The sequence below is a fragment of the Dermochelys coriacea genome, chromosome 8, assembly GCF_009764565.3.
Source record: "Dermochelys coriacea isolate rDerCor1 chromosome 8, rDerCor1.pri.v4, whole genome shotgun sequence".
In the NCBI taxonomy this organism is placed as follows: Eukaryota; Metazoa; Chordata; order Testudines; family Dermochelyidae; genus Dermochelys; species Dermochelys coriacea.
The window spans coordinates 88,039,211-88,064,196 of NC_050075.1; the positions used below are offsets into that span (position 1 = coordinate 88,039,211).

Here is a 24,986-nt window from a genome sequence, read left to right on the forward strand (position 1 = left end):
GTTGTAAGAAATAATAAATATATGAAAGCAGTGGTTTAAAAAGATAGATAAGGAATACCAATTAGAGTTTTAGCAGGATAAGTAAAAATATATTAGAAATATATTTAGAATGAAATATTTATAGATGATGTAGTTTTAATAATTTGTATTTGTGTGATGTTATGAAGCAAAGTATGAAAGGATGTGGGGGGAGGGTGGGAAGCGAGGCAGGACTTACACCAGATCAAACCAGCATGGATCTGACAATGACAGAAACAGCCTACATGCACCCCCGGTTATTGATTGCTGTATCCTGTTCGATCTGCTTTACTTATGCTTTAGCTTGATTAAGATGGTAATATATTGTCTTAAAGTTTCCTTATCAAAGCTTTACATTAGTTTAGCTTAATAATTGGTGTGGACAGTGCTTTTCACCCAAGAGTTTCCTGCTGTCACCTGTGGACAGTACTGATTTTGATAGAGTCTGCACAGTTTGTGAGCCTGGAAAGAATGGAAACTTTAAGAAACCCCTTTTCCATACAAGAGTGCAGCTCCCACAGGGATGGGTAGGTGAACACAGCGTTGCCAGCTAAGAAGCGTATGGATATTTGCTGCTCAGAATCCAACGAACTCATTGCCACTGAATCCACATCTGGGACCAAATGTGAACTTCTCAATTTCAGCCTGAATGAGAAAAAATAAAATTTGAACACAGTTTAGCATGAAGCCCATTTCTCCTTCTCATTAAGGGAAGCAGATGGTATAACGGAGAAGAGGAACAACACCCTGACAACAGCTATTTTGCTGCTTCTAAAGGAGGGACTAGAGATCACCTACCAGACATAACTTCAGGAGGAGCAATAAGGAGCACTAAAGAATATTTCAAAGCATTCAAAGCTAGAACCAGATTTGCAGCACCGTTTCTGTACACATGGTTCAGTTTACAGCAAAATGTCAGTTCAGGAATTAGGTGCAGTACTACTATATTGGCGAAACCAAGACTGGGGCTTTGAAGCATATATATATATATATATATATATATATATATATATATATATATATATATGCAGCCTTCTCAGTCCTATTCTTTTTTTTTTATTAAAATAGAACGATGTGTGGAACAGTGGTTGTTATGTAAGGATGGGTTTAGCTGCAAAGAGAAAAGGTCATCCTCCATTTCGGAAGGCAGGGTTCTGGACTGTGGGCTGCAATCAACACCAGGACCTAGTTGCTGTTGTGTTAGTTATGTAAACATTTAATTAAAGTTATTTTGTTGTTAAATGAAAGATCTCTAGGCCTATTGAAAAAGATGACCACCAATTATCTTCCTAGAAAATTTTAAATTGTAGCTGGTACAAGCTTCCATAATGCCCATTTTCAGACTGGATAGCCATTTAAAAAAAAAAGTCTTTAAAACAGACTATAATGCCAGCAGAACTCACTTTATGGTTTAAATCTGGATGATAATAATAATACTTTTCAATCAAAACTTCAGATGGATAATTTTATTAAGAAAGAAATACTCAGGTATATTTAAAAGGGCTCTTAACTTGATTGATAAAAGATCTGAAAAATCCATTGTTCCCTCTCCTTAATCAAATTAAGCTTTTTACTTTTCTCAAATTCACCATTAAGTTACATGCGATATTGCAATTTATTATACTATTAGCATATTACATAATATATTATGTAAACATATTTTGCTTCTTTATATTAAGTTTCCTCAAATTGAAAATGGAGTCAAACTCCCAGTGTGAATTCTTTTAAAGTTATACCATTGCTACTACTGGTGAAAACATCTAGTTGCATCTTCCATGCATGTCCCTTTTAGCTATGCAGGGAAGGTGGACTTGTGGAAGAGGTGAGGAGTGGGTTCTACCATGTCAGTATATGTAAGGGATCCATGAGAAAATCTGCACTCAATTATGAGAATCAACAAAGCTATGCAGAATACACATCTTTTCACCAGAGTTCTCTTCCCCTTTGACATCATGGCTAGCTCTGGCATGCTTGCATTTGCTTCCTCTCTGTGCTTCGTAAACTGAAGGTTTTACATGTACACCATTGCCTCCTTTTTGTCAGACATTATATTTAACTATTCTTTCTAAGCACAGAAAGAGTGCAAGGGCAAGTTTACAGGCTATCAATTTTTATTTATTTCATGACCACTTAATATGGAAAACAAAAATAAATTTCAGCTGATGAGAATCAGGAGCAGCTACTGTATTCTAGGTAACTGTTTATAGTCACCTAATAGCCATTTACAAACTTTTAAAATAAAAAGCTAGGCAGAATTTCCTTATTTAAAAGGAATGTAAAAAGTTCTGTCAATTCCAGTCAGCAAAGGGCTTTCAAATACTTTCCCGCCTCTGTCACAATGAGAAATCCGCAAATTAACAACAGATGGCTTGAGAGGCAAAAGTGAAATGTTAACTCCTCCTTCCTCTGCTGGGGTGGGGTGGCGGGTGGGGACAGGACACTAAAGTGATATTGTGCAATTACAGTGACTTCCTTTGTTATCATGCTATGAGCTCCTGTTGCAGGGCATAGTCTAGGGCACAGACGGAGTGCTCTATACTTTAGCTATCCCGAGCTGTTGGATCAGCCATGGGAAGCCATTTGCAGCTGATGTTATTTAGAGCATTAGGTTACAGCTTAAAGAGGCTAAGGCTGCTCTAAACTATGCCAGGGACTGGGCCTATACAGAACTGGCCTCAGGTTTGCAGTGGCCCAAACAGCTCCTTTGTACTCCCTCCTCTCTTCAGTTGTAACAAGGAGAATGAAAAGGAGTACTTGTGGCACCTTAGAGACTAACAAATTTATTTGAGCATAAGCTTTCGTGAGCTACAGCTCACTTCCGAAAGCTTATGCTCAAATAAATTTGTTAGTCTCTAAGATGCCACAAGTACTCCTTTTCTTTTTGCGAATACAGACTAACACGGCTGTTACTCTGAAACCTGTCAACAAGGAGAATCTGACCCTTAGATCTGAAACAGATAAATTCTTGGGCCTCAATTCTCCTTCCACTTATACTGATGTAACTTCATTGACTAGTGGTTTTACTCCAGATTTACACCCAAGTTAGAAAATAATAGGGCCTCTGGTTTCATTTAAAAAAATATTTTTGTATCTCACATATCAAACTCTGCAGGCAGTCAGATAGAGAAACAAGGAGTCAGAAAAGGAATCTTAAAACATTTAAAAGTTTAGTTTAGTTATTTTTTTCATCCACACTGGATGCAATTACCTCAAAATGCAACTATTTTATAGACAAGTAGAAAAATACCTCCTCTGATATTTCTCCTTCTTGAAAATTCTGCACTTTGTACACTTTGCATATGGCTAATTAAAAGGAAGACATAAGTATCTCTAAGTTGGTGATTGGTCCAAATGCCAACTTGCAAGAGTTAACATGGCCAGTGCTATTCATGTTCTAAGGATGTACATACATACTTCATTCATTACTTGTGTTTTAGGGGACAATACAATAATAACAACATATTAATGAAAAAGTTAGTGTATTTGCCATATCAGAAAAAATGACAGCTGTTTTAATATTACAAAGCTGTACAGTTGCACTTCTTATACTCCGAGTACCTATGGCAGACTCACTTTTTTTAGTCTATTCATTGTCTTTCTAACTACTCCATGCTATTTCCTATGCTCAATGTTGCTCAGAGAGTTAAAAAAAAAAAAAGAGTACCATTATTCCTTTTAAATTTGAATCCTGTAGCCCTGTGTGAACACACAGACACAATCTACAGACAAGTACACCAATTCCACTTAAATTAATGGAGCTTCTCCAGATTTGCACTGGTGTAAATGAAAGCTTCTGATTCTTCCAATATTTTAAAAACTGTTACCCTGAATTTTAGAAGGAAAATGTTTCTTCTTAGAGGCATTGGCTGATTTCTTTTTAATTTATAATAAAGTAAAGGATTTCATGTTTAGCCTACATGTACAGTCATCCTCTCAGTGGGAGCTGTCTAAAATTTTTTTGAAGGAACAAGAGAATGTAAGTGAATCAACAGAAGCATTTGCAGCTGAGATATCAGTTTCAGATGAGTGAAGACAATTTATTTTCTTCCCTTAACTTTCCATCCCACTGTTCAAAAAAATCAGTGAAAACAACAGTGCCCCATAAAACCTGGTATAATTATGAAGACTTATTTGTATTGCATCAGCACTCAGAGGCTTCAGTGAAATTGGGGGCCCTCTGTGAGAGGCCCTGAACAAAAATACAGTAACCAAGCATTGTCAACTCATTGCAACAGGCAATATAGTTTAAAAAAAGATGCATTAAGTAGGCAAAACAGAAACGGAGGGTGTGGGAAACTGAAAATAAGGGCAAAAGTAACCAGAAAGGATAAAAAGTTCTTGTTAGTAAGAAAAACATATGCAGCGTACTTGTAGATGTGTCAGTCCCAGGATATTAGAGTGAGAAGGTGCGTGATGTAATATCTTTTACTGAACCAATGTCTTGTTGGCTAGGGAGAGAGAGAGAAGCTTGAAAGCTTGTATCTCTTGCCAATGGAAGTTGGTCCAATAAAAGATATTACCTAATCCACATTGTCTCTTGAATATGGTTATCTAGGTGTACAATTAGCTAGTTTTGAGTAAGAAAAATTTGTTTTAGTTAAAAAAAGATATTAATGATATTAGTAATCCTTATTGGTCACATGCCTGGTCTTTATCCATTAGCAACTTACTGTGAGCATCATAGTAGAAATGGGTCTTGAGGGAGGATTTGAAAGATGACAGAATAGAATGCAGAAGACATTTCATGTGTAAGAGTTACATGCCAGAAAGCGTGAAGGTGCTTGTGGGAAAGGTGGGCGAATAGGCAACAGAAGATGGCATCTCATCTGAGACCTCAACCAGTTTATTATAATTTTAAGGAATGTTTCTCCCTGTTCACATCCTAGCCAGAAGGTAAAACACCTATTGGGTCTGATTCATCATGACATTTCTCCAGTGTTACTAATGTCATGTCATTAATTTTGATGGTTATACTAGTGTAAAAACTAGAGTAAACAGTGGTGAATCAGACCTATTGTTCTGTATTTAGCGCTTTTTGTTTATTTCTAGTTCAGATTAGTTGGGAGTCAAAGCACGGATATATGTACACATACCCTCTAAAAATAAAGAAGTGTATTAAGTTTGAAAATTCCCATAGACCAAGATCACCATGGGATTTATTGAACAAAAACTGTGGGATTTATGATAATCTACAATAGACAGAATTATAATAAAACATTTAATTGTCACACACTTATCTTTTATGATATAGACAAGATAGAACGGATCAAACAAAGTAACTGTCCTCTGGATTTAAATTCAACTACTATAAATGCCATTCTGATCTACAAAGCAGAAATCCCTACTGAATTATGGAACAAATTGTTCCCTCAAAGTTCCTTTAATTATTTCTTTCCTTTTTAAAGGGACAGTTTTGAAACAATCAGTTTAACAAATCAATGTATGAAATTTTTTCACCTTGTTGGGAGATCCCTTGAAGTGCGCCACAGCTAACCTCCTATGGCACAGTTTCAGCAATTTTTAAAAAATTACACAAAATAGGCCTACACATTGTTTTATGCACATAAATAGCCTTTAAATGTATACCCACAATTCTGAAGTGCAATCCCTCCCCCAAGCTTGTGCGTTTACACACATCCTCTCATATGGCACGTGCAAATATTTTGAGTGCAAATTTGGGGTTTTGAATAGATAAAAATATTGTATGTATACAACTGAGTGCAAACTTATAAGTTTGGTTGAGGTTACTATAAAAGTTTGACTCTATCTCTGATAAACTAACAATATGTCATCAGAATCCAAGACTGGCATAATACATTGTCTCATTAATGTATAATTAATACTACACACCAGTCCACACCAAAATACAGGGGGTTGTTCAAAATCTGAAATTGGATAGGCTATAATTTTGCAAGTCACCATACACTTTAAAATGTATATATTTTAACAGAGTGAAATAAAAATTCTAAATAAAAAGCACATCCTCGCGTGTTGTGTTTTACTTGCTTGATGTAAGTAGTGATATTGGTAGTCTGCTAAAGTGGTGGTCTCCTTAAAACACTGCAGACAAGATGTGAATATGCAATATTAAAATATGCAGGTTTTTTTTTGGTAGGAAGTGGAAAACAAACAGTCAGGCCTTCTTTTATCAAGCAATAAAAAAGGGCCTAAATCAAAGTTTGATTTCCCTTCATGTCACCTTTATGGTGAAAAGCAGTTGATCTCATAATACAGTAGAACCTCAAAGATACGAACACCAGCATTACTGGACACCATGTGAAAAGTAACCAATCAGCAGAGACACACAAAAAATCAAATACTTTACAGTGCCTATACTGCATCTTAAGGGTAGGCACATCTGCGCTACCCCAGGGCGCCCACTTACACCTAGGAATTGAAGATGCTGAGATTTGCAGGCAAAGCTGTGAGCCCCTGCTGCCAGCCCAAGGCAGCTGGAGTAGGAGCAGCATTAGAGTCTGACTGCTTTCCTGTAAGCCACGAGTGCTGTTTTCATGCCCTCTCCCCTGGCCTGGGTGTGTGTGTGGGGTGGGGGGGAGGTGCTGTTCCCTCACCCGGGGTGGGGGGGAGGCGGGAATGCTCTGTTTTCACCACCATCCCCGCTTCCACCTTGCAAGGAAGCTGCCTAGCTGCCTCTGGAACCTGGCCTGGAGTGTTAACTGCTGGAACCAGAGCTGTGTTATGTTCAGAGTTACGAACATTTCAGAGTTATGGACAACCTCCATTCCTGAGGTTCTACTGTACTGACCGCTTGTCTACATTTACAGCATGGGAGAGCTTCTCCTGTCGGTGTAGGTACGACATCTCCCTGAGAGGCAGTAGCTATGTCAATGGGAGAAGCCCTCCCATCAATACAGTGCTCTCTACACTGGGAGTTCAGTCAGTATAATTGCATCGCTCATAAGTATTTTACCCTATACTATACAGATTTCATGGGGAAGACCAACATTTCTCAAATGGATTCTGACCCAAAAAGGAGTTGCAAGGGGGTCACAAGGTTATTTTAGGGGGGTTGTGGTATTGCCACCCTTATTTCTGCGCAGCCTTCAGAGCTGGGCAGCCAGAGAGTGGTGGCTGTTGGCGGGGTGCCAGCTCTGAAAGCAGCACTCTGCCAGCAGCAGCACAGAAGTAAGGGTGGCAATAGAACTTCAGAACTAGGTGGCTGGAGAGTGGTGGCTACTGACTGATGGCCCAGCTCTGCAGGCAGCAGTGCAGAATAAGGGTGGTAATACCATACCATGCCATCCTTACTTCTGTGCAGCTGCCGGTGGTGGCTTTACTTTCAGAGCTAGGCTCCCGGCCAGCAGTGCCGCTCTCCAGCTTTCCAGCTCTGAAGGCAGAGCAGTCACCAGTAGCAGAGGAGAAGTAAGGGTAACAGTACCAACCCCCCCCCCATAATAACCTTGCAACCTTCCCACAACTCCTTTTCGGTTCGGAACCCCTACAGTTACAACACTGTGAAATTTCAGATTTAAATAGTTGAAATAATGAAATTTATTATTTTTAAAATCCTACATCCATGAAATTGACCAAAATGGACTGTGAATTAGGTAGGGCCCTACACATCTCTAATAATAAATTTATATTTCACATAATACATGGTCATCAATATTGCTTTAGATGTAGTTTCATAAAAAGTCCCCTCCCCATACACACACACACACACACACACACAAACCCTCCCATCCTAAAAGTTACAGTGTAGAGCAGGGGTGGGCAAACTATGGCCTGCGCGACAGATCCAGCCCATCAGGGCTTTGGATCTGTCATCGGGATTGCCACCCCTGTGGCAATGTGGGGCTAAGGCAGGCTCTCTGCCTGCCCTGGCTGCTCCTGGAAGCGGCTGGCACCACATCCCTGTGGCCCCTGGGGAAGGAGGGGGGCAAGAGGGCTCCGCACACTGCCCTCGCCTGCAGGCACTGCCCCCTGCAGCTCCCATTGGCCCGGAACAGGGAACCACGGCCAATGGGAGCTTCAGGGGAGGTAGCACTGGGGGAGCCCAAACCCAAACCCCTCCTGCACCCCACATCCCAACCCCCTGCCCTGAACCCTCAACCCCCTGCCCTGAGCCCTCTCCCGCACTCTGCATCCCTCCCTGCACCTCAACCCCCAGCCCTGAGCCCCCTCCCGCATGCCACACCCCCTCCTGCACCCCAATCCTCTGCCCTGACCCCCCTCGTACATCCCACACTCCTCCTGCGCCCCTTGCCCTGAGCACCTTTCTGCACACTGCATCCCCTCCCACACCCTGCACTCCTTTCTGCACCTCAACCACCTGCCCTAGCCCTACATTCATGGCCCTGCTTGCGACTTTCCCACCCAGATGTCGCCCTCGGGCCAAAACATTTGCCCACCCCTGGTGTAGTGGCAGATCCTTGTTCCTACCCTGAGTCCCACAGACATTGTAACTCACAAGATTAAGGCCTAAGTTATTTCACAGGTTCCCTGGATTCCTCCTCCGCTTTCAGAGGGAGAAGGATGCCCATGACATTTCATCTTCCTTGTTTTGTTTCTCCAATTATAAATAATTTCATCCGATCCAAGACAAAGAATAAAGATGAATGGTAAAATAACTACATTTACATCAAAAAATTAATCTATATAGTTGCAGGTTGAATCTGTATTGCTTCATAAAATGAACTGTCATGTCTTGCATATTAAACAGAATAGTTTATACAAAAACTCTGGACAAGCTCAGTGCAGTGGTGCAAATTAGCCAAGCTCTGTTAGATCTGGCCCTAAGTGGGCTTGATTACCCACTGCCTCACACTTTGTGTGTAGCCATTTACTCTTGTGCAAAATGAATGAAAAAGGGATGTAAACCCTACATAAGCAGGATGTTAGTGTTTTACATCCGCTTTGCATAAATGTAATGACAACTCTGGGCCTGATTCACAAATGAATTATTCCAGTTTTAGACTGGTTCTAGCCATTGGAGTTACATCAATCTAAACCTGAAATAATGCAATGGGGAATTGGGTCCATAAGGTGCAAAGCAGTGTAAAGTGTGGCCATACTGTCTAAGTGTTGATAGGCAAGCCTAAAAATACAATTCCATTCTCAATTTACAGCAAAAGCAACTGTCAAAGTTCTGCTAAGAGCAATACAGGGTCAGATACTGCCTAACTCATACTGAGATACAAGTGGAGTTAACTATATCCAAGAGGCTGTTCACTCACTCTTCAGAATTCAGTGGAGTTACCCAATGCCATTGACTTCAGTGGGTCAGAATTTCACCCTGATGTCAGGTTCACCGGGCAGGGACCAACTATGAAGTGTGATGTTGGAGGCGGCAGTTCCCTAAATACAGGACATCTGACTTGTTGATGGAGCCTAACTAAAAAATCCAGGTGTGGCAGGAGGAGAACTTAATATTTTATTTAAAAAAGAGAAAGTACCTCACTGGGAGTAGATTATACAATTTCAGTTACATTTCTTAGACATGAAACTGGTTCCCCAAACTAGCGTAAATCAGCAGACCTTCATTAACTTCATTTTGCAATAGGCTAGGCCCATTTACAACAGTTGAGAATCTAGCCCAGTCTCTTTATATAGCTGTCATTAAAATTACTGTATAAATAGTGCAAGACATATTTCCAAAGTTAATTTGATTTTTCAAGCCTATATTGAAGTTTGCCACTAGAGCAGGGCTGGGCAAACTTTTTGGCCCGAGGGCCACATCGGGCTTGCGCAACTGTATGGTGGGCCAGGTTGGGAAGGCTGTGCCTCCCCAAACAGCCCGGCCCCGCCCCCTATCCGCCCCCTCCCACTTCGCACCCCTCTCAGAACCCTCGACCTGCTCCTTGACCCCTGCCCCTAACCGCCCCCTGGGACCCACCCCCTATTCAACCCTTTTCTTGTCCCCCCACCTCTCCTTGTCCACTGACTGCCACGGCCCCTATCCACACCCCCGCCCCAACTGCCCCCCCAGCCAACTCCCCCGCTCCCTGTTCCCTGACTGCCCCCCTGCAGAACCTCCGCCCCATCCAACCGCCCCCTGCTCCATGTCCTCTGACTGCCCCTCAGGACCCCTTGCCCCTTATCCGACCCCCCCACTCCCTGCCCCATTACCATGCCGGAGCCCGCCACCCTGCCACACTGCCCGACAGGAGTGGCAGGGAGAGTGCTGCCAGCGTGGCTGCAGGGGAGAGGGAGCAGGGGGGGAGGGGTCGGGGATTAGCCTTCCCTACTGGGAGCTCAGGGGCTGGGCAGGATGGTTCCGCAGGCCGGATGTGGCTCGTGGGCCGTAGTTTGCCCACCTCTGCTCTAAAGGAATTCCCTTTGTGAAACAAGGTGTGTTGAACAACTTTAATAATAAAAATGCAGTATGCATATTTTGTCATCTGACACAAAAGTTTCCACCATATCTAGTGTTTATGTTTGAGTACAAAACTTTATCATATTTTCTTAGATCACCCATTTTTCAGAGTTTGGATTACAGGGCATTTGAACGACAGCTATTTGACCAAATTCATCCTTGCAAATTCTGCAAGTTTTTGAAAATTAAAAACTCTGAGATGGGGTAAAAACAGACAAACTGATGCTGCCACTTGGATAATTATCAAAGTACACAGATCACATTTCAGAAAGAAAAAAAATAAGTATGAAAAATAAGTCTAAACATATTACCAGGATCCAATAAAGATAATAGAAAAGGTTTTTCTGACAAACTGTCACTTATTCTTGCTTATTGTTCAGTGCAGTAGTTTCCTAATTCACTTATTCCTACTCATCTAAATGTCATATGTTCTCTAATAATCCCTCATATTTCACTCCTTGAAAATGTCATAAAGTAATGATAAAAATAAAGCAAACCCTTTTAGCATATTGGTATTTTTTGTCTGCATGGAGATTCATTAAAACGTAAGCTTCCAAAATATATTTAATGTTTACAAGTCAAGTGTAAAAAGCTGATCATTGCAAAATGAATGTTAATGGGCATTTCAGAGGTGATCCTGTTAGTATTTATGTACTTAAAGATATTTCTTACTCTTTTCCACAAAATGTGTCTTCTCAGATCTGATCTGAGAAATAGTAATTGATACAGAAAAACATTTTAAGCTCAGTTATACAGATATAAACCTGGAATAGCTTCAAGGGCTTGAGTGGATTTAACTGGGATAAATAATAAGAGTATAATTAAGATTAAAATGAGCAGGAGTGTCTTGAAAGAAGTTGAAACTTAACATCCTGCAGGACAGAAAGAGACACTCCATATATTATATAGCACTAAAATAATGTTATCAATTCATTTATTAAAATTAATCATTAATGTTTTCTCCCCTCTTTGTTTAAATATTAAAATGATAATATTAATGCCAACCACCATTTCAGAATTAAACAGATCTGATTGTAAAAATATTGTTAATTTTTAAATAAATACTTATGAATAGCAAAATAATGCAGTATCTACTTGCTAACAGTTCCTGTAGCTGCAGACGTCTAGGTAGCGATCATTCCAACTCAATATTTTTTTCACGTAGTGCGTTCCTTTAAAAAAAAAAAAAGTAAATTTTAATTAGTTGTGTTTAAACAGGCCCCATGTGAGTATAACTAGGTCAGAATTTGTGCTGAAAAGAATACTGTGAAAGAAGTCCTAATAACAAATGTGTGATGCTGGGAAGCCTCCCACCTGTTAGGTTACATGCACCACTGTTTCACTGAGGCTACTCAATCTAAACCAGCAAACTTGGGGGGAAGGGCAGGAAGGAGGGTTGGGAAGAAGATATTTTCTAAAAAAATGGGAACACTGATGGCCAAATCTCAAGTCCAGTGCAAAATCGTTCAATTAGCAATCCTTTTCTCACCCTTCTGTAAGGCCCACGATCTAGTGTGTTCCCTTGTCTCACCCATCCACTCCAAACTCCTATGCCACGATAACTGAGAAGAGACAAGAGGGAATATTTAAAGTGCTGGGAATGTGTATAGAGGGAGTTGGAATAGTGGCAGGAACACTACTGCCAACCTCCAGAATCCAAAAAAAATCATAAGCTTGTCTTAAAATATTATGAAAAAGGGAAGGGGAGAAAAGGAGGGGGGTATAAAAAAAGTTTTCAGTTTTGAAAAAAAGCTTTTTTTCTTGTTTTTGTTTTCTTTTTCTCCCATTGGAAAAATATTAAGAAAATTTCAAAAAATAAACTTTCCAAAAAAATTGTTTCAAAAACGGTTTCATAAAAAAAAATTAATTCCTTTGAAAAAAGTTCTGAAAAAAAAATTCAACCCTCTTTAGTTATCATTTTGGCAGCTTCTTTGGTTTGGTAACATGCAGCTACCTGAATTTCTGGCCATGCAAATTCCACATGTGGACAGAGAATTCCAGGAATTCTGACTTCTAAGTTTTACAAATAGAGCTGGTTTTAAATTTTCCAATGTAACATTTTGTGAGAAAATGCCATTACATAGAAATTAACTTTCCAAGTTGATTTTAATTAAATTTCATTTAGAAAAAAAACAAGCAAGGCATTTTGATAAGGTTCAAATGTTCTGTTTCAACCTTAAGAGAGACAAGGTGGGTGAGGTAATATCTTTTCTTGGGCACCCACTATATCTCTCTAATATCCTGGGACCAACACGGCTACAACTGTACTGCATACAACTGTTTCAACCTTATCAGAAGGCAATGTTTTCATGTTTTGCTTTTGAAACAACTTTTCATTAAGAAATTTATTTGATATTACATTACAATAAAGAAACAAAGTCAAAATCAAAATGAAGCCTTTCAAAATGGAGCATTCTGTCTGGCCAAAATGCATTATTTATGTACATTTTGTTTCACAGGAAATGAGAAATTGAGACTTTTTGGTTTTGGTCTGACTCAGTTGAAAACAAATGCTGAAATGTCAGTATCGCCTGTGGAGCAGAAATTCCAGTTTTGACCAGCTTTAGTCTCAAGGCAATAAAGTAATTCCTGCTACAAACAAGAAGAAGGGCCACTGTCTGTTTAGGCTTCAAAATATACCTTCCTTAGATACAAGTGAATCACATACAACGTCCCCAGAGAATGCTATACCTAATATGAACTTTATTGATGCATTTAACCCATAACGCATTCAGGGAGGGGAGAGAGGTACATGGGGATGAGAAGGGACTGCCCAGCTATAGGAAACCCTAGAGACATTCAACAGGTCAGCCACTGGAGTACTGAAAGGGCTAAAAAATACAGAACCAGCCAGGCAAAACTAAACCAGTAACTAAATCCAGGATGCTGTTCATTTATTCTTCAAGATTCTTTAAACTAACATTTGACAATAGAACAATACATATGTAGCCAGTTATAATCACTCAACCTTCAATACACACCCTGAAAATAAAATACACCTCAAGCAAATAAAATAAAATAAGTATAAGGATTAGGGGTTTTTTGTTTGTTTATTTTTGCTAGTATTTCAAGAATAAAGTGGGTAAGAAAAACAGCAACATTTAAAAGTCTTCTACAGATGCTGTCTCCTTTCTAGTACAGTATATTGTTGCTCACTAGTGAACCTCCAGGGGAAAATTACTCTTCAAAAGGCTTTTAAAGAATGCCTATACATATAGTAACATTATTTGAAAGCCTTTTGAAAAGCCAGTGTTGTTGCTCTCGGCTATCAATCTTTAGGTGTTTTATGTCCCAGCCTGAATGACAAAATGGCAGTGTTTGATAATACTTTTATTAGCTTCCCTAAAAAAAAAAGTTATTTAAAAAGATGTTGCAAAGTCAAGCACTTAAAAGTTAAGAAATGCCAAAGAAAGCTTTAATTCTACCCCCTTGCGTCTCTACATTATGCTACAGTTTTTAATTACATGATCACATCAGTGGGGCCTGGGAGCATTCTGAATGCAGTTGGAACATTCAGAAAGTTAAATTTATGGAGCATGTACAAATATGTTCCTGCTGCATATAACTCGTGCTAATCTGAACAAAATTTCACTCGGATAGCAAAAGGTACTACTTTGAGGTTATAACTAGATCCTTGACAAATTTCAACTTTACACCACCCTCCTCCTCCCAAATCCTCCGAACTGCTAGAATGGTTCAAAACTATGGTAGGAAATGTGTTTAAACACAAGTACAATGATCTATTTTTCACCAGTTCCGATCTCAGACACAGTTGCAATAGATCTTCTCAAACTTAAAACAATTTGAGGCAGAAACGAAGCACTGAATAATTTTAGTGAAAGTTACACAACTAAAAATAGGTTAAAATGGAAAATATTAGACCCCCCCTTAACGATAGGTGTCACTACTGCTTCTCCTATAAATTAACCTAAAATAGTTACTGACAAGGAAATTCAGCAGTGTACCTGTAAAGTTTAGAATGCCAGCTCCAATTTGTGTGCTGCAGTGAAGTAGTTGTCTTTTATTTACAACATTAATTAAATTGTAATAAGGGAAAAGAGAGAAACATGAAATAAAAAAAATTAGCATTGACAGATTTGGAGCTGTATCCATTGTAAGTACTGTGGTACAGTGTAACAAAATGTTAGTAGTATTTGAAGCATGTGTACCAGTAGCACCATGTGTGATCATATAAACATATAAGACAAAGAATCCCCCCACCCTCAAAAAAAGCTCAAATACAGTCCATAATAATTCCCCCCCCCCCCGTCCTGCCCCTGGTCCCAATTCAGCATGTGCCTACCCAGGAGTACTAGAAGCTCCCTAGAAGTGAGGGGGCCACCATCGCCAGAACCATGGTCCTGCCCCCACTCTGCCCTCCCCCAAACTGTTCCTTCCCCCCTGCCCACTTCTCTCTGCCCCTGCTCACCCTTAAGGCAAGTAAAAATTGATGGAGCCATGGTCCCCTGGTACCCCCATTCCAGCACCCATGTGTCTAACATTAAACAAGTGAGTAGTCCCACTGAGTTCTGTAATGCATGCTGAATCTGGACCTCTATTATTTTAGGAAGTTCCAAGCTTATGGAAAAATTAATTAAATTAACTGGCTTGACAAAACAACATGGAATATATTTCAAAAAAACAGTATCAGTGTTTCAATTAAATATTTTTATTCGGTTGGGAAGATTCAATACCTGGGAGGCGGTTAAGCACAGAAACATAACTGTGGTTCTTTGCACAATCATTTTCCTACCCTCCCCCCGCAAAAAAAAACTGGTCCCGATTCTTCTCCTGCAGGTTTAACTCCAGCATAAATTGCCTGGCTCCAGTGCAAGTGACAGGAGAATCAGGGCCAACGCCTGATACCGGTGATTTTATTTGTAGGATGTCATAGGTCACAATCCAAGTGCTCCCACTGAAGTGAGTGGAAGTAAAAGCAGGCCCTGTGTTTGTATACTAACAATAGGAATCCAGAAACTAAATATAATACATTCTTATAGCATTTCATAATCCATGAGACACTTCACTTCTAGTAAATGCTAAAAGCAGATGAGGATCAGTGGATCACATCATAATTGGAGCATATATTGATATTCTTAGACTTGTAAATGTATATTCAGGTCATATTCTTTCAAAAATAAATAAAGAATGTTAATGATTAAATAATTAAATTAATAATAATTGCACGACTCATAATGTACTGATTATTATGATGCAGCCAGCCACTCACCTATATGTAAAATCCCTTGCTTCTTAAAAAATTTCCCTGTTTGTTAGGCTGTTTTAAATTGCACATTGTACAGATCAACTAGTCAGCTACTCTATGGAAGGCTCCATCTCTACTGATAAATAAAAATATTGCAGTTAACATTTTCAGAAAGAAGAATGACTCTTTGTAAAGCTTAATTTTATTCTTATTTAAAAATAAGCAAAACATCTCAATTCATTTTAGCAATATGGAAATAAAGTTTATAATCTTAATATGTAGAACATAATTTGCTATAGGCAATAAGATGAACAATCAATACTCAAAACAGAAGATTCAACAGGAGACAGAAAATGGCATATAATGTAATAATATAATGGTTTTCAGTAAGGAGCACAAGCTGAAACTGATAGCCAGATGTTTCTAGCAAATGACTACAAACAAAAGGAAACTTAGTCCCAAAGTGGATGAATCAGTTTTTGGTTTAAAACTCAGTTTTTTGGGGGGAAATGAAAGAACTATAGAAATGTAAGAATCTTAGTCAATCAATAGAAAAAATAACATAACTGAAAACATGCCTTTTTCAGTTCCATAAATTTCAGATGATATTTTGTTATATATATCATTTAACCTCAGATTAAAATCTAAACAATCCTACTGCGTACACTAAATTGGGTAAAGAAAAATTGAATATTCCCTTAAAATCATCTGATTTCTTCTCCAAACCAAAAGCTAACGTATTTCAGCAGCACAAATTCTAACTAGAGCTCCCAAAGCCTGTGTATGTAGAAACTAACAAATCCACACATTAAAAGAGTAATTATTGTGAACACTAAAAACAAAAGAAAAATCAAATAGAACTGGTCAAAATTTTTCAAATGAAGAATATTTCTGGTCAGAAAAAGGCCTATTTTAAAAAAAATTCACAAAACATTTTGAAATCTATTATTTTCTAAAGCTTCAAAAACAAACAACTTTTTGAAAGGTTTGCAACTTTTTAAAACCAGCAATAAAGCCAAGTCTCTTATCATCATATTTATTCTATCTTCCAGAACAATTACAGTTGAAAAGAATGAATTTTTAAAAAGCCAAAAAATCTCAAAAAATGACACTAGTCCATATGTTCAAAACCAAAGGGCAGCTTCCGAAGACATGCAGAGAGGGGCATAAGTTGAGTGTAACTTTTCTTTAATGCAGGACGAATACTGGGAAGATTTTTGATATGTTTAGTTAGGAGGCGCAACAGCTGATTTAGATGAATTGTGTAATGCTGATTTTTCCAGTCAGGGGCCCGTCTTGAAAAAACTTTACTCACTATGCTCACGGTCACTGGGATCCAACACCAGATCTACCATTCAGTATAGTATTTGCCACATGCTAAGGGAACACTTTCCAGATACACACTGCTCATACTTTAATTTCAAGGCACTCAGATATTGTGGCAAAATCGGTGGCAGCATAAGAACTTGAAAATCAAGAAACCAACAAAGAGACCCATGTTCAAGGGTATATTTAAGCACTTATTCGTTCACAGTTTTGTTCCAGCAGACTCACACAAAGTAAGCTCCTCGGTTATTCTTCAACCAGAATGTATAACTGATATCTTCCTAACTGAGATCAAAGTTACGTAAAAAATGGTTATCTATCTTCTCATAACTGTTGCTCTGAGATGTGTTGCTCAAGTCCATTCCAAGTAGGTATGTACGTGTCATGTGCATAGTCGTCAGAAGGTTTTTCTCCTACCTGTTGGGACCAGATGTGGAGCCCCCTAGAGTCGCACTTTCATTGAGGTGTATGTATATAGGTACCTGCTGTCTCTTCAGTTCCTTCTTGCTGGAGTATTCCAAAAGAGGGGCCCGTGGTTGGTCTTGATATGGAAATGAGCAACACACCTCAAAAAACAGTTATGAGCAGGAGGGTAACCATTTTTACTTAGATTGCTTGCTCATGTCTATTTCAAGTAGGCGATTCTCAAACATCTCCTAGAACAGGGGTGAGCAGACTTTTTGGCTCGGCATTGCAAAACTGTATGGAGGGCCAGGTAGGGAAGGCTGTGCCTCCCTAAACAGCCTGGTCCCCGCCCCCTCCCATGTCTTGCCCCGACTGCCCCCCACTCAGAACCCTCAACCCATCCAACCCCCCCTGCTCCTTGTCCCCTGACTGTCCCGTCCCAGGATCCCCGCCCCAACCCACCCCCCTGGGACCCCATCAACCCTCCTCTCCCCTGACTGCCCCGACCCCTATCTACACCGCCGCCCCTAACTGCCCCCCGGGACCACAACCCCTATACAACCCCCCTGCTCCCTGACTGCCCCAACCTCTATCCACACCCCCACCCCCTGACAGCCCTCCCACAGGACTCCTACACCTATCTAACGGAGCCCCCTGCTCCCTGTCCCGACTGCCCCCCGAAACCTCCTGTCCCTTATCCAACCTCCCCTCGCCCCCTTACCATGATGCTCAGAGTGGCAGGAGCTTGCAGCTCCACCACCCAGCCGGACCCAGCCGGACCACTGCCCGGTAGGAGCAGCAGGCCAGAGTGCTGGCAGTGTAGTGCACTGGGGTTGCAGGGGAGGGGGGACAGCGGGGAGGGGCTGGGGGCTAGCCAACCCAGCCAGGAGCTCAGGGGCCAGGCAGGACAGTCCCGCGGGCCACATGTAGCCCACGGATGTAGTTCGCCCATGTCTGTCCTAGAAGGAGGGGTCGGAGTTCAGTGGGTCACCAACTGCAGCACCGCTCTACCAAATGCTGCATCTAGTCTGTCCTGTACGTAACGGCGTAGTGTGATGTAAATGTACGAATCGACGCCCATGTGTCTGCCCTGCAGATGTCTTGGATGGGGACTTGTGCCAGGAATGCTGCTGAGGAAGTCTGTGCTCTTGTGAAGTGTGCCATCAGCACAGGAGCAGGTATCTTTGCCAAGTTGTATCATGCCCTATTACAGGCCGTGATCCTTGAGGAGATTTTTTGGGACAACACAGGGAGCCCCTTTATTAGCTCTGCAATTGCAAAGAAGAGTTGAATTGATTCCCCAAATAGCTCATCTGACATCCAGGGAATGGAGCATTCATTCCCAGTTGCTAGCATGCGGCTTAGGGAAGAACACTGGAAGAAAAATGTCCTGGTTCATGTGGAATTGTGAAACTACCTTTCAGAGAAAAGATGGGTGTGACCACAACTGTAACTTGTCCTTATAAAAAATGGTATGAGGGGGCTCAGAATTCAAGGTCTTCAGCTCAGACACCCTCCTGGCTGAAGTTATAGCCACCAAAAATGCTACTTCCCAGGAAAAGTAGAGGAGAGAGCATGTTGCCAGGAGCTCAAAAAGAGGGCCCATCAGCCTCAAGAGCACCACGTTGAGATCCCATGGGAAGATTGGCTGCCTTACTTGATGGTACAGTCTACCTCAGCTGTGGGCAAACTATGGCCCGTGCGGAGGGGAGGGGGGCCTTGCCACATCTGCCGGCACTGCCCCCTGCAGCTCCCCTTGGCCAGGAATGGGGAACCGCAGCCAGTGGGAGCTTCGGGGGAGGTACACACAGTCGAGGGCAGCGCATGGAGCCATCTGCCCCTACCTCCTCCAGGGGCCACAGGGATGTGGTGCCAGCTGCTTCTGGGAGCGGCACAGGGCCAGGGCAAGCAGGGAGCCTGCCTTAGCCCCGTTGCCACCCCAGAGCTGCTCCAGATAAGTGGCACTGGGCCAGAGCCCGCACCCTGAACCCATCCTGCACCCCACACTGCCACCCCCTGTCCTGAGCCCCCTGCTGCACACTGCACCCCAAACTCCTGCCCCAGCCCTACATTCATGGCCCTGCATACTAATTCCCCACTCAGATGTGGCCCTCGGGCCAAAATGTTTGCCCAACCCTGGTCTACCTAGTGCTTTGAAGAAGCAACCAACCATGGGGTTAGCCAAAACTGACTGGCCAGCTGAACTGGGATGAAAAGCCAACATGGCGGCCAGGTGTACCTTTACTGACAACGCCTTGCTGTTTCAAGTGTAGTAAGTAGATGGAGGGAACTGATGTCTGCAAAGGCTGAGTGTCCTTTTGTAGTGACCAAATCAAGAATCTCTTCCACTTGCCAAATAAGTGGCTCTAGTGGATGGTTTCCTGCTGCCAAGTAAAACCTCCTTAAGAGAGTCTAAGTATGAGAGCTCCAAAGAGTTTAGCCACAGAGTTTCTATGCTGTGAGGTGGAGAGACTCCAGATTGGGATGCTGGAGGTGACCATAGTCCTGAGTGATCAAGTCTGGGACCGGGGCAGGGTTATAGGCATGTCCACCAACAGATCTAGAAGCGTGGTGAGCCAGTGTTGACATGGCCACGCTGGTGCTATCAAGCTCATTGATGCTCTGTCTCTTCCAACCTTCAGCGGAACTTGTGAACAAGCAGGAAGGGTGGGAATGCATACAGCAGGTAGTATACAGCAGAAAGGCATCTGTGAACAAGCACTGGCGGTGATTCAGAAAGGAACAGAACTGCTGACATTTCCTGTTGTGCCGTGTTGTAAACTAGTCTATCTGGGGAAATCCCCAACTTTGGAAGATGTTGATCACGACATCATTTGTACAGATCTCTTCTGATAAGTAGTACACTGATCACATTTACAGTTTTTCCATTTTGAAAGATTCTACTGGTTTGAAAATTATTCTCTGCATTAAAATTGGGAATATTGGTGGGGAAAAAATAATACTAGTTAAATCAACAGAAAAGTCAATATTACACCCATTGTATCTTAGTCTGATTTTTAGAAGCTGGCTTCCATTTTTACTCCACAAATTATGGGCAGAAGTCATTGTTGGTATAATTTTTAACCTACCGTTATTGACAGGCTCAGTTTAGGACATCGAGAGAGCTAAGTCCCTAACTGTGGGTTTAATCATAGATCTAGACACCTAAATCAACTAAATTGTTGGCACAAATAATTACATCTACAATTATTTACCCCTGAAAACATGACAGCCGAGCTAAGGCCAACAGTGAGGAGTTCCCAATTAGAAAAAATAGACATGGTAAATGGAGGAAATGACTGCAAATATTATCAAAAGTTTATAATCTTGTGACTCAGGATGACAAAGGGACCAGTCAACTGGAACTAGTAAAAGAGATTCCATCATAAGAATTAAAACTCATGTATAGAGTAAACCAGGGGAGTTATCCAAAGAGATTTTTATTAATATCATACCTCAGATAATGCACCAAATTCTGTTTTCAGTTATACTCATGCAACATCAGTAATGGGCTTGAACAACAAACCAAATGTAAATTGTATGGGACTTCACAAGCTCTTCTACACCTTTTTGAATCTGACACATTTGCCAAGTGATTGTCAAACAAAGGACCTTAAGCATGGGATGCATTCCAAGCTTCCACCAAAACTACAGACCAGTCTTTGCCTTCAGTTGTGTTTGAGAATGGAACAAGATACACTTCACAATTTAGGAATTATGTTAATGTTTATTTAATTTGACATATTAGCACTAGTCAGGTATCCAGAAGTTTTATAAGTCTCTGTCAAGATGTAATAGGTTACAGACTTGAAATATGTACAAAGTTAATATAAAATATAGAACATTATTATTTAATAAAGGTGAACTACAAAAAGGTGACTTTTGACTATGAGCATATCAAAGTGGCTCTACATCAGGGGTGGGCAAACTTTTGGACCGAGGGCCACATCTGGATATGGAAATTATATGGCGGGCCATGAATGCTCATGAAATTGGGGTTCAGATGGCGGAGGGGGTTGGGGATGGGGCAGGCTCCAGGCAGCGCTTACCTCAAGCAGCTCCCAGAAGCAGTGGCATGTCCCCCTTCCGGCTCCTACGTGGAGGCATGGCCAGGCAGTGTGCAGAGCCCCCTGGCTGTCCCTACATGTAAGAGGGGGAGGGGAGACATGCCGCTGCTTCCTGGAGCTACGCGGAGCAGGGCAAGCCCCCAACCCCGCTCCCCGTCTGGAGCGCCAGAGCGGGCTAAGCCCCAGACCCCGCTCCCTGGCAGGAGCTCAAGGGCTGGATTAAAACGGCTGGAGGACCAGATGTGGCCCCAAGCCATAGTTTGCCCACCGCTGCTCTACATTCTCAAAAGCTCATGAAAATAAATGTATAAGACAATTACCTTATACAAATACAAACCCCTGCCCCAGCCGGCTAATGTTCCCCTGGAATTGAGAAAGATCCTTATGGATTGTTATGTTTTGCATTCTACAGAGACAGCATACAGAAAAGAATAATCACCTTTAATGCTGAAGTACCCTAAATGACTGGAGTATATGTATTGCAACTATCAAATGTGTTGATGTTCCATATTAGTTCCCTATTTTTTGCCTCAGCAAATGCCTGAGATGTGGGGAGCATCTTGTCAAGAAACTTGAACACTCTTCAAAGAACTATTTAATACAAAAAGTTGTATATAGTAAACTCGAATTTACCTAAATATTGAGGAAGGGAAGAAAGGATGCCACAAACCAGTCATCTCTGATCATTATCACTTACATTGGGGACTTTGGCTACCCCTTTTCTCTCCTCTTTTCTGTTGTGCTAGGAACTGGGAAAGAGGCTTAAAGGAGGCCAATACTAGGAATTGATGACTCTGCTGTAATTGTTTTGCATTCTTCCATTTTGCAAGTGGTGTTTCAATGACAATACTTCAGTAGCCTGTGTAATCAGTTACATGTCCAACCAATGATGAGCAACAGTTAACACGCTTCCCATCTTCCACGTTTTCCATTTGAAGCTCAACAATGAAATGTTATCATTCAGTGTATGGTTGTGGCTCTTACTGAAATGAAATTGAGCTGCTCATCTGCTTCACCCCAATAATTAATTTTCAAAAACTGTATACTTCCAAAGGGAATACAATTTTTTTCACCATACGGATGCTCATATTGATAAAAACAATGTGTCACTAGAAGATTAATAGTGCATTGGTTACATATGTCAAATGGTGTTTGCTGGCAAGCCCTCTCATGGAGTGTTAATGATCCTTTATGGAACCATTTATATGGAGACTAATGGAGTTATCTATATTATTTTTATGAATATCATAAGTGCCTCAGTATACCTGCTCAATTTTATACTGCTACCTACCTGGACTTAAAAGGTTAAATCAGAGTTGAGCTGTGGTCTGACCATATATGGGAATTGAAGACAATGACTTTAGGAAAGCACAATCACCATTTTCCAAACAATAAATGTGTGAATTCCTTTTAAGTTTCATGTCCTATCAAAGTTTGGCTGCCAATCTCAGACTGTCAAATATTGTCAGATATTCTAGCAACAAGACCCTCGTGTAGGTGGCAGCCTATCTTTTTGATTGCATCATGCTGCAATCTGTTAGCAATCCTATTTAAATGCCTTGATCATTTACTTTATTACATGCTAATGTTGGGAAAAAAGGTGAACTAATTGAAAGTTTTCAGTGGTAGCTGTGTTAATCTGTATCAGCACAAAAAAAGGAGTCCTTGTGGCACCTTAGAGACTAGCAAATTTATTTGGGAATAAGCTTTCATGGACTAGAACCCACTTCATCAGATGTAAGAAGTGAAAGATCAGGAGCAGGTATAAATAAATGAAATATGGGTTGCTTTACCAAGTGTTAGGTCAGTCTAACGCAGAGGTGGGCAAACTATGGCCCGGGGGCCAGACAGTCCCGCCCAGCACTTGAGCTCCCAGCCAGGGAGGCGAGCCCCTGGCCCCTCCTTTGCTGTCTACTCTCCCCTGCAGCTTCAGTGTGCTGCGTGCCTCTCCTGTCGGGGCAGCATGGCGGCATTGCTGACTCTGGCCAGGTGGCGGGGCTGAGAGCTCCTGCTGCTCTGAGCAACATGGTAAGGGGGCGAGGAGTGGGGGGGTTGGATAAGGGGCAGGAGTCCCAGGGACAGTCGGGGGACAGGGAGCAGGGGATGGTTGGATAGGTGTGGGAGTCCCGGGAGGGTGGGGGAGTGGATAGGGGTCGGGGCAGTCAGGGGACAGGGAGGGTTGGATGTGGGTGGGGTCCCTGGGGTCCCTGGTAGTGGTTAGGGGCAGGGGTGTGGATAGGGGTCAGGGCAGTCACTGGACAGGGAGCAGGGGAGGTTAGATGGGGGTGGGGTTCCAGGGGGCAGTTAGGGGTGGATAGGGGGCAGGGCAGTCAGGGGACAGGGAGCAGGGGGCAGTTGGATGGGGCAGAGGTTCTGGGGGGCAGTCAGGGGACTGGGAACAGGGCGGGTTGGATAGACATGGGAGTCCCGGGGGTCCTGTCAGGGGGCGGGGGTGTGTCGTGACAGTCAAGGGACTGGGAGCGGGGGAGGTTGGATAGGAGGTGAGGTCCAGGGGGCGGTTAGGGGGTTGGGATCCCAGGCGGGGGCAGTCAGGGGGCAAGAAGCAGGGGGGTTTGGATGGGTCAGGAGTTCTGAGGGAGGTAGGACATGGAAGGGGGCGGATGGGGGTGAGGCCAGGCTGTTTGGGGAGGCATAGCCTTCCCTACCCGGCCCTCTATACAGTTTCGCAATCCAATGTGGCCCTCAGGCCAAAAAGTTTTGCACACCCCTGGTCTAACAAGATAAATCAATTAACACCCTGACAGCAGGATTATCTGCACATCTACCAATGTGATATATGCCTTCATGTGCCAGCAATGCCCCTCTGCCATGTACGTTGGCCAAACCGAACAGTCTCTATGCAAAAGAATAAATGGACACAAATCTGACATCAGGAATCATAACATTCAAAAACTGGTAGGAGATCACTTCAGTCTCTCTGGTCACTCTATAACAAACCTCAAAGTGGCAATTCTTCAACAACAAAACTTCGAAAACGAACTGAAATCCTGAAACTGCAGAACTGGAATTAATTTGCAAAAATTAAAAATAAAATTAAAAATAAATCTGGACACCATCAGATTAGGCCTGAATAAAGACTGGGAGTGGTTGGATCATTATAAAACTTCAATTTAATTTCCCCAATACTAATTTCTCCCTACTGTTACTCACACCTTCTTGTCAACTGTCTGAAATGGGCCACTCTCTTATCACTTCAAAAGTTATTTCTCCTCCCTTGGTATCCTGCTGTTAATTGATTTATCTCATTAGACTGACCTAACACTTGGTAAAGCAACCCACATACTTTCATGTATTTATACCTGCTCCTGTATGATTTACTTCATACATCTGATGAAGTGGGTTCTAGCCCATGAAAGCTTATGCTCAAATAAATTTGTTAGTCTCTAAGGTGCCACAAGAACTCCTCTTTTTTTTTATTTGAAAGTTGAGCATTTTGATTGGGTGCAATCTTTTAGTACAAACGTGTGTGTGTGTGTTTGTGTATTTGTATACCAGGACACCAGCATACACGGTGGTTTACAAAGCACATTACAACAAGTTTAAAGACGCAGTCCCTGCCTTGAAAAGCTCACAAACTAAAATGACGAAAAAAGCAGAAATTTGTGTT

The 24,986-nt window shown here is 41.8% G+C and overlaps 1 protein-coding gene across 4 annotated transcripts in view; it reads right to left on the reverse strand.

Annotated features, from left to right (window-relative positions):
• The window catches only part of LRRC7 (leucine rich repeat containing 7), a 380,755-nt gene that overhangs the window by 281,980 nt on the left and 73,789 nt on the right, over positions 1–24,986 (reverse strand). For all 4 annotated transcript variants that reach the window (XM_043490855.1, XM_043490857.1, XM_043490856.1 and 1 more), the window contains exon 2: positions 11,450–11,526. In XM_043490855.1, the coding sequence (XP_043346790.1) occupies position 11,450 (1 nt within the window). In that variant the 5' untranslated portion in view covers positions 11,451–11,526. The remainder of the gene's footprint in view (positions 1–11,449; positions 11,527–24,986) is intronic.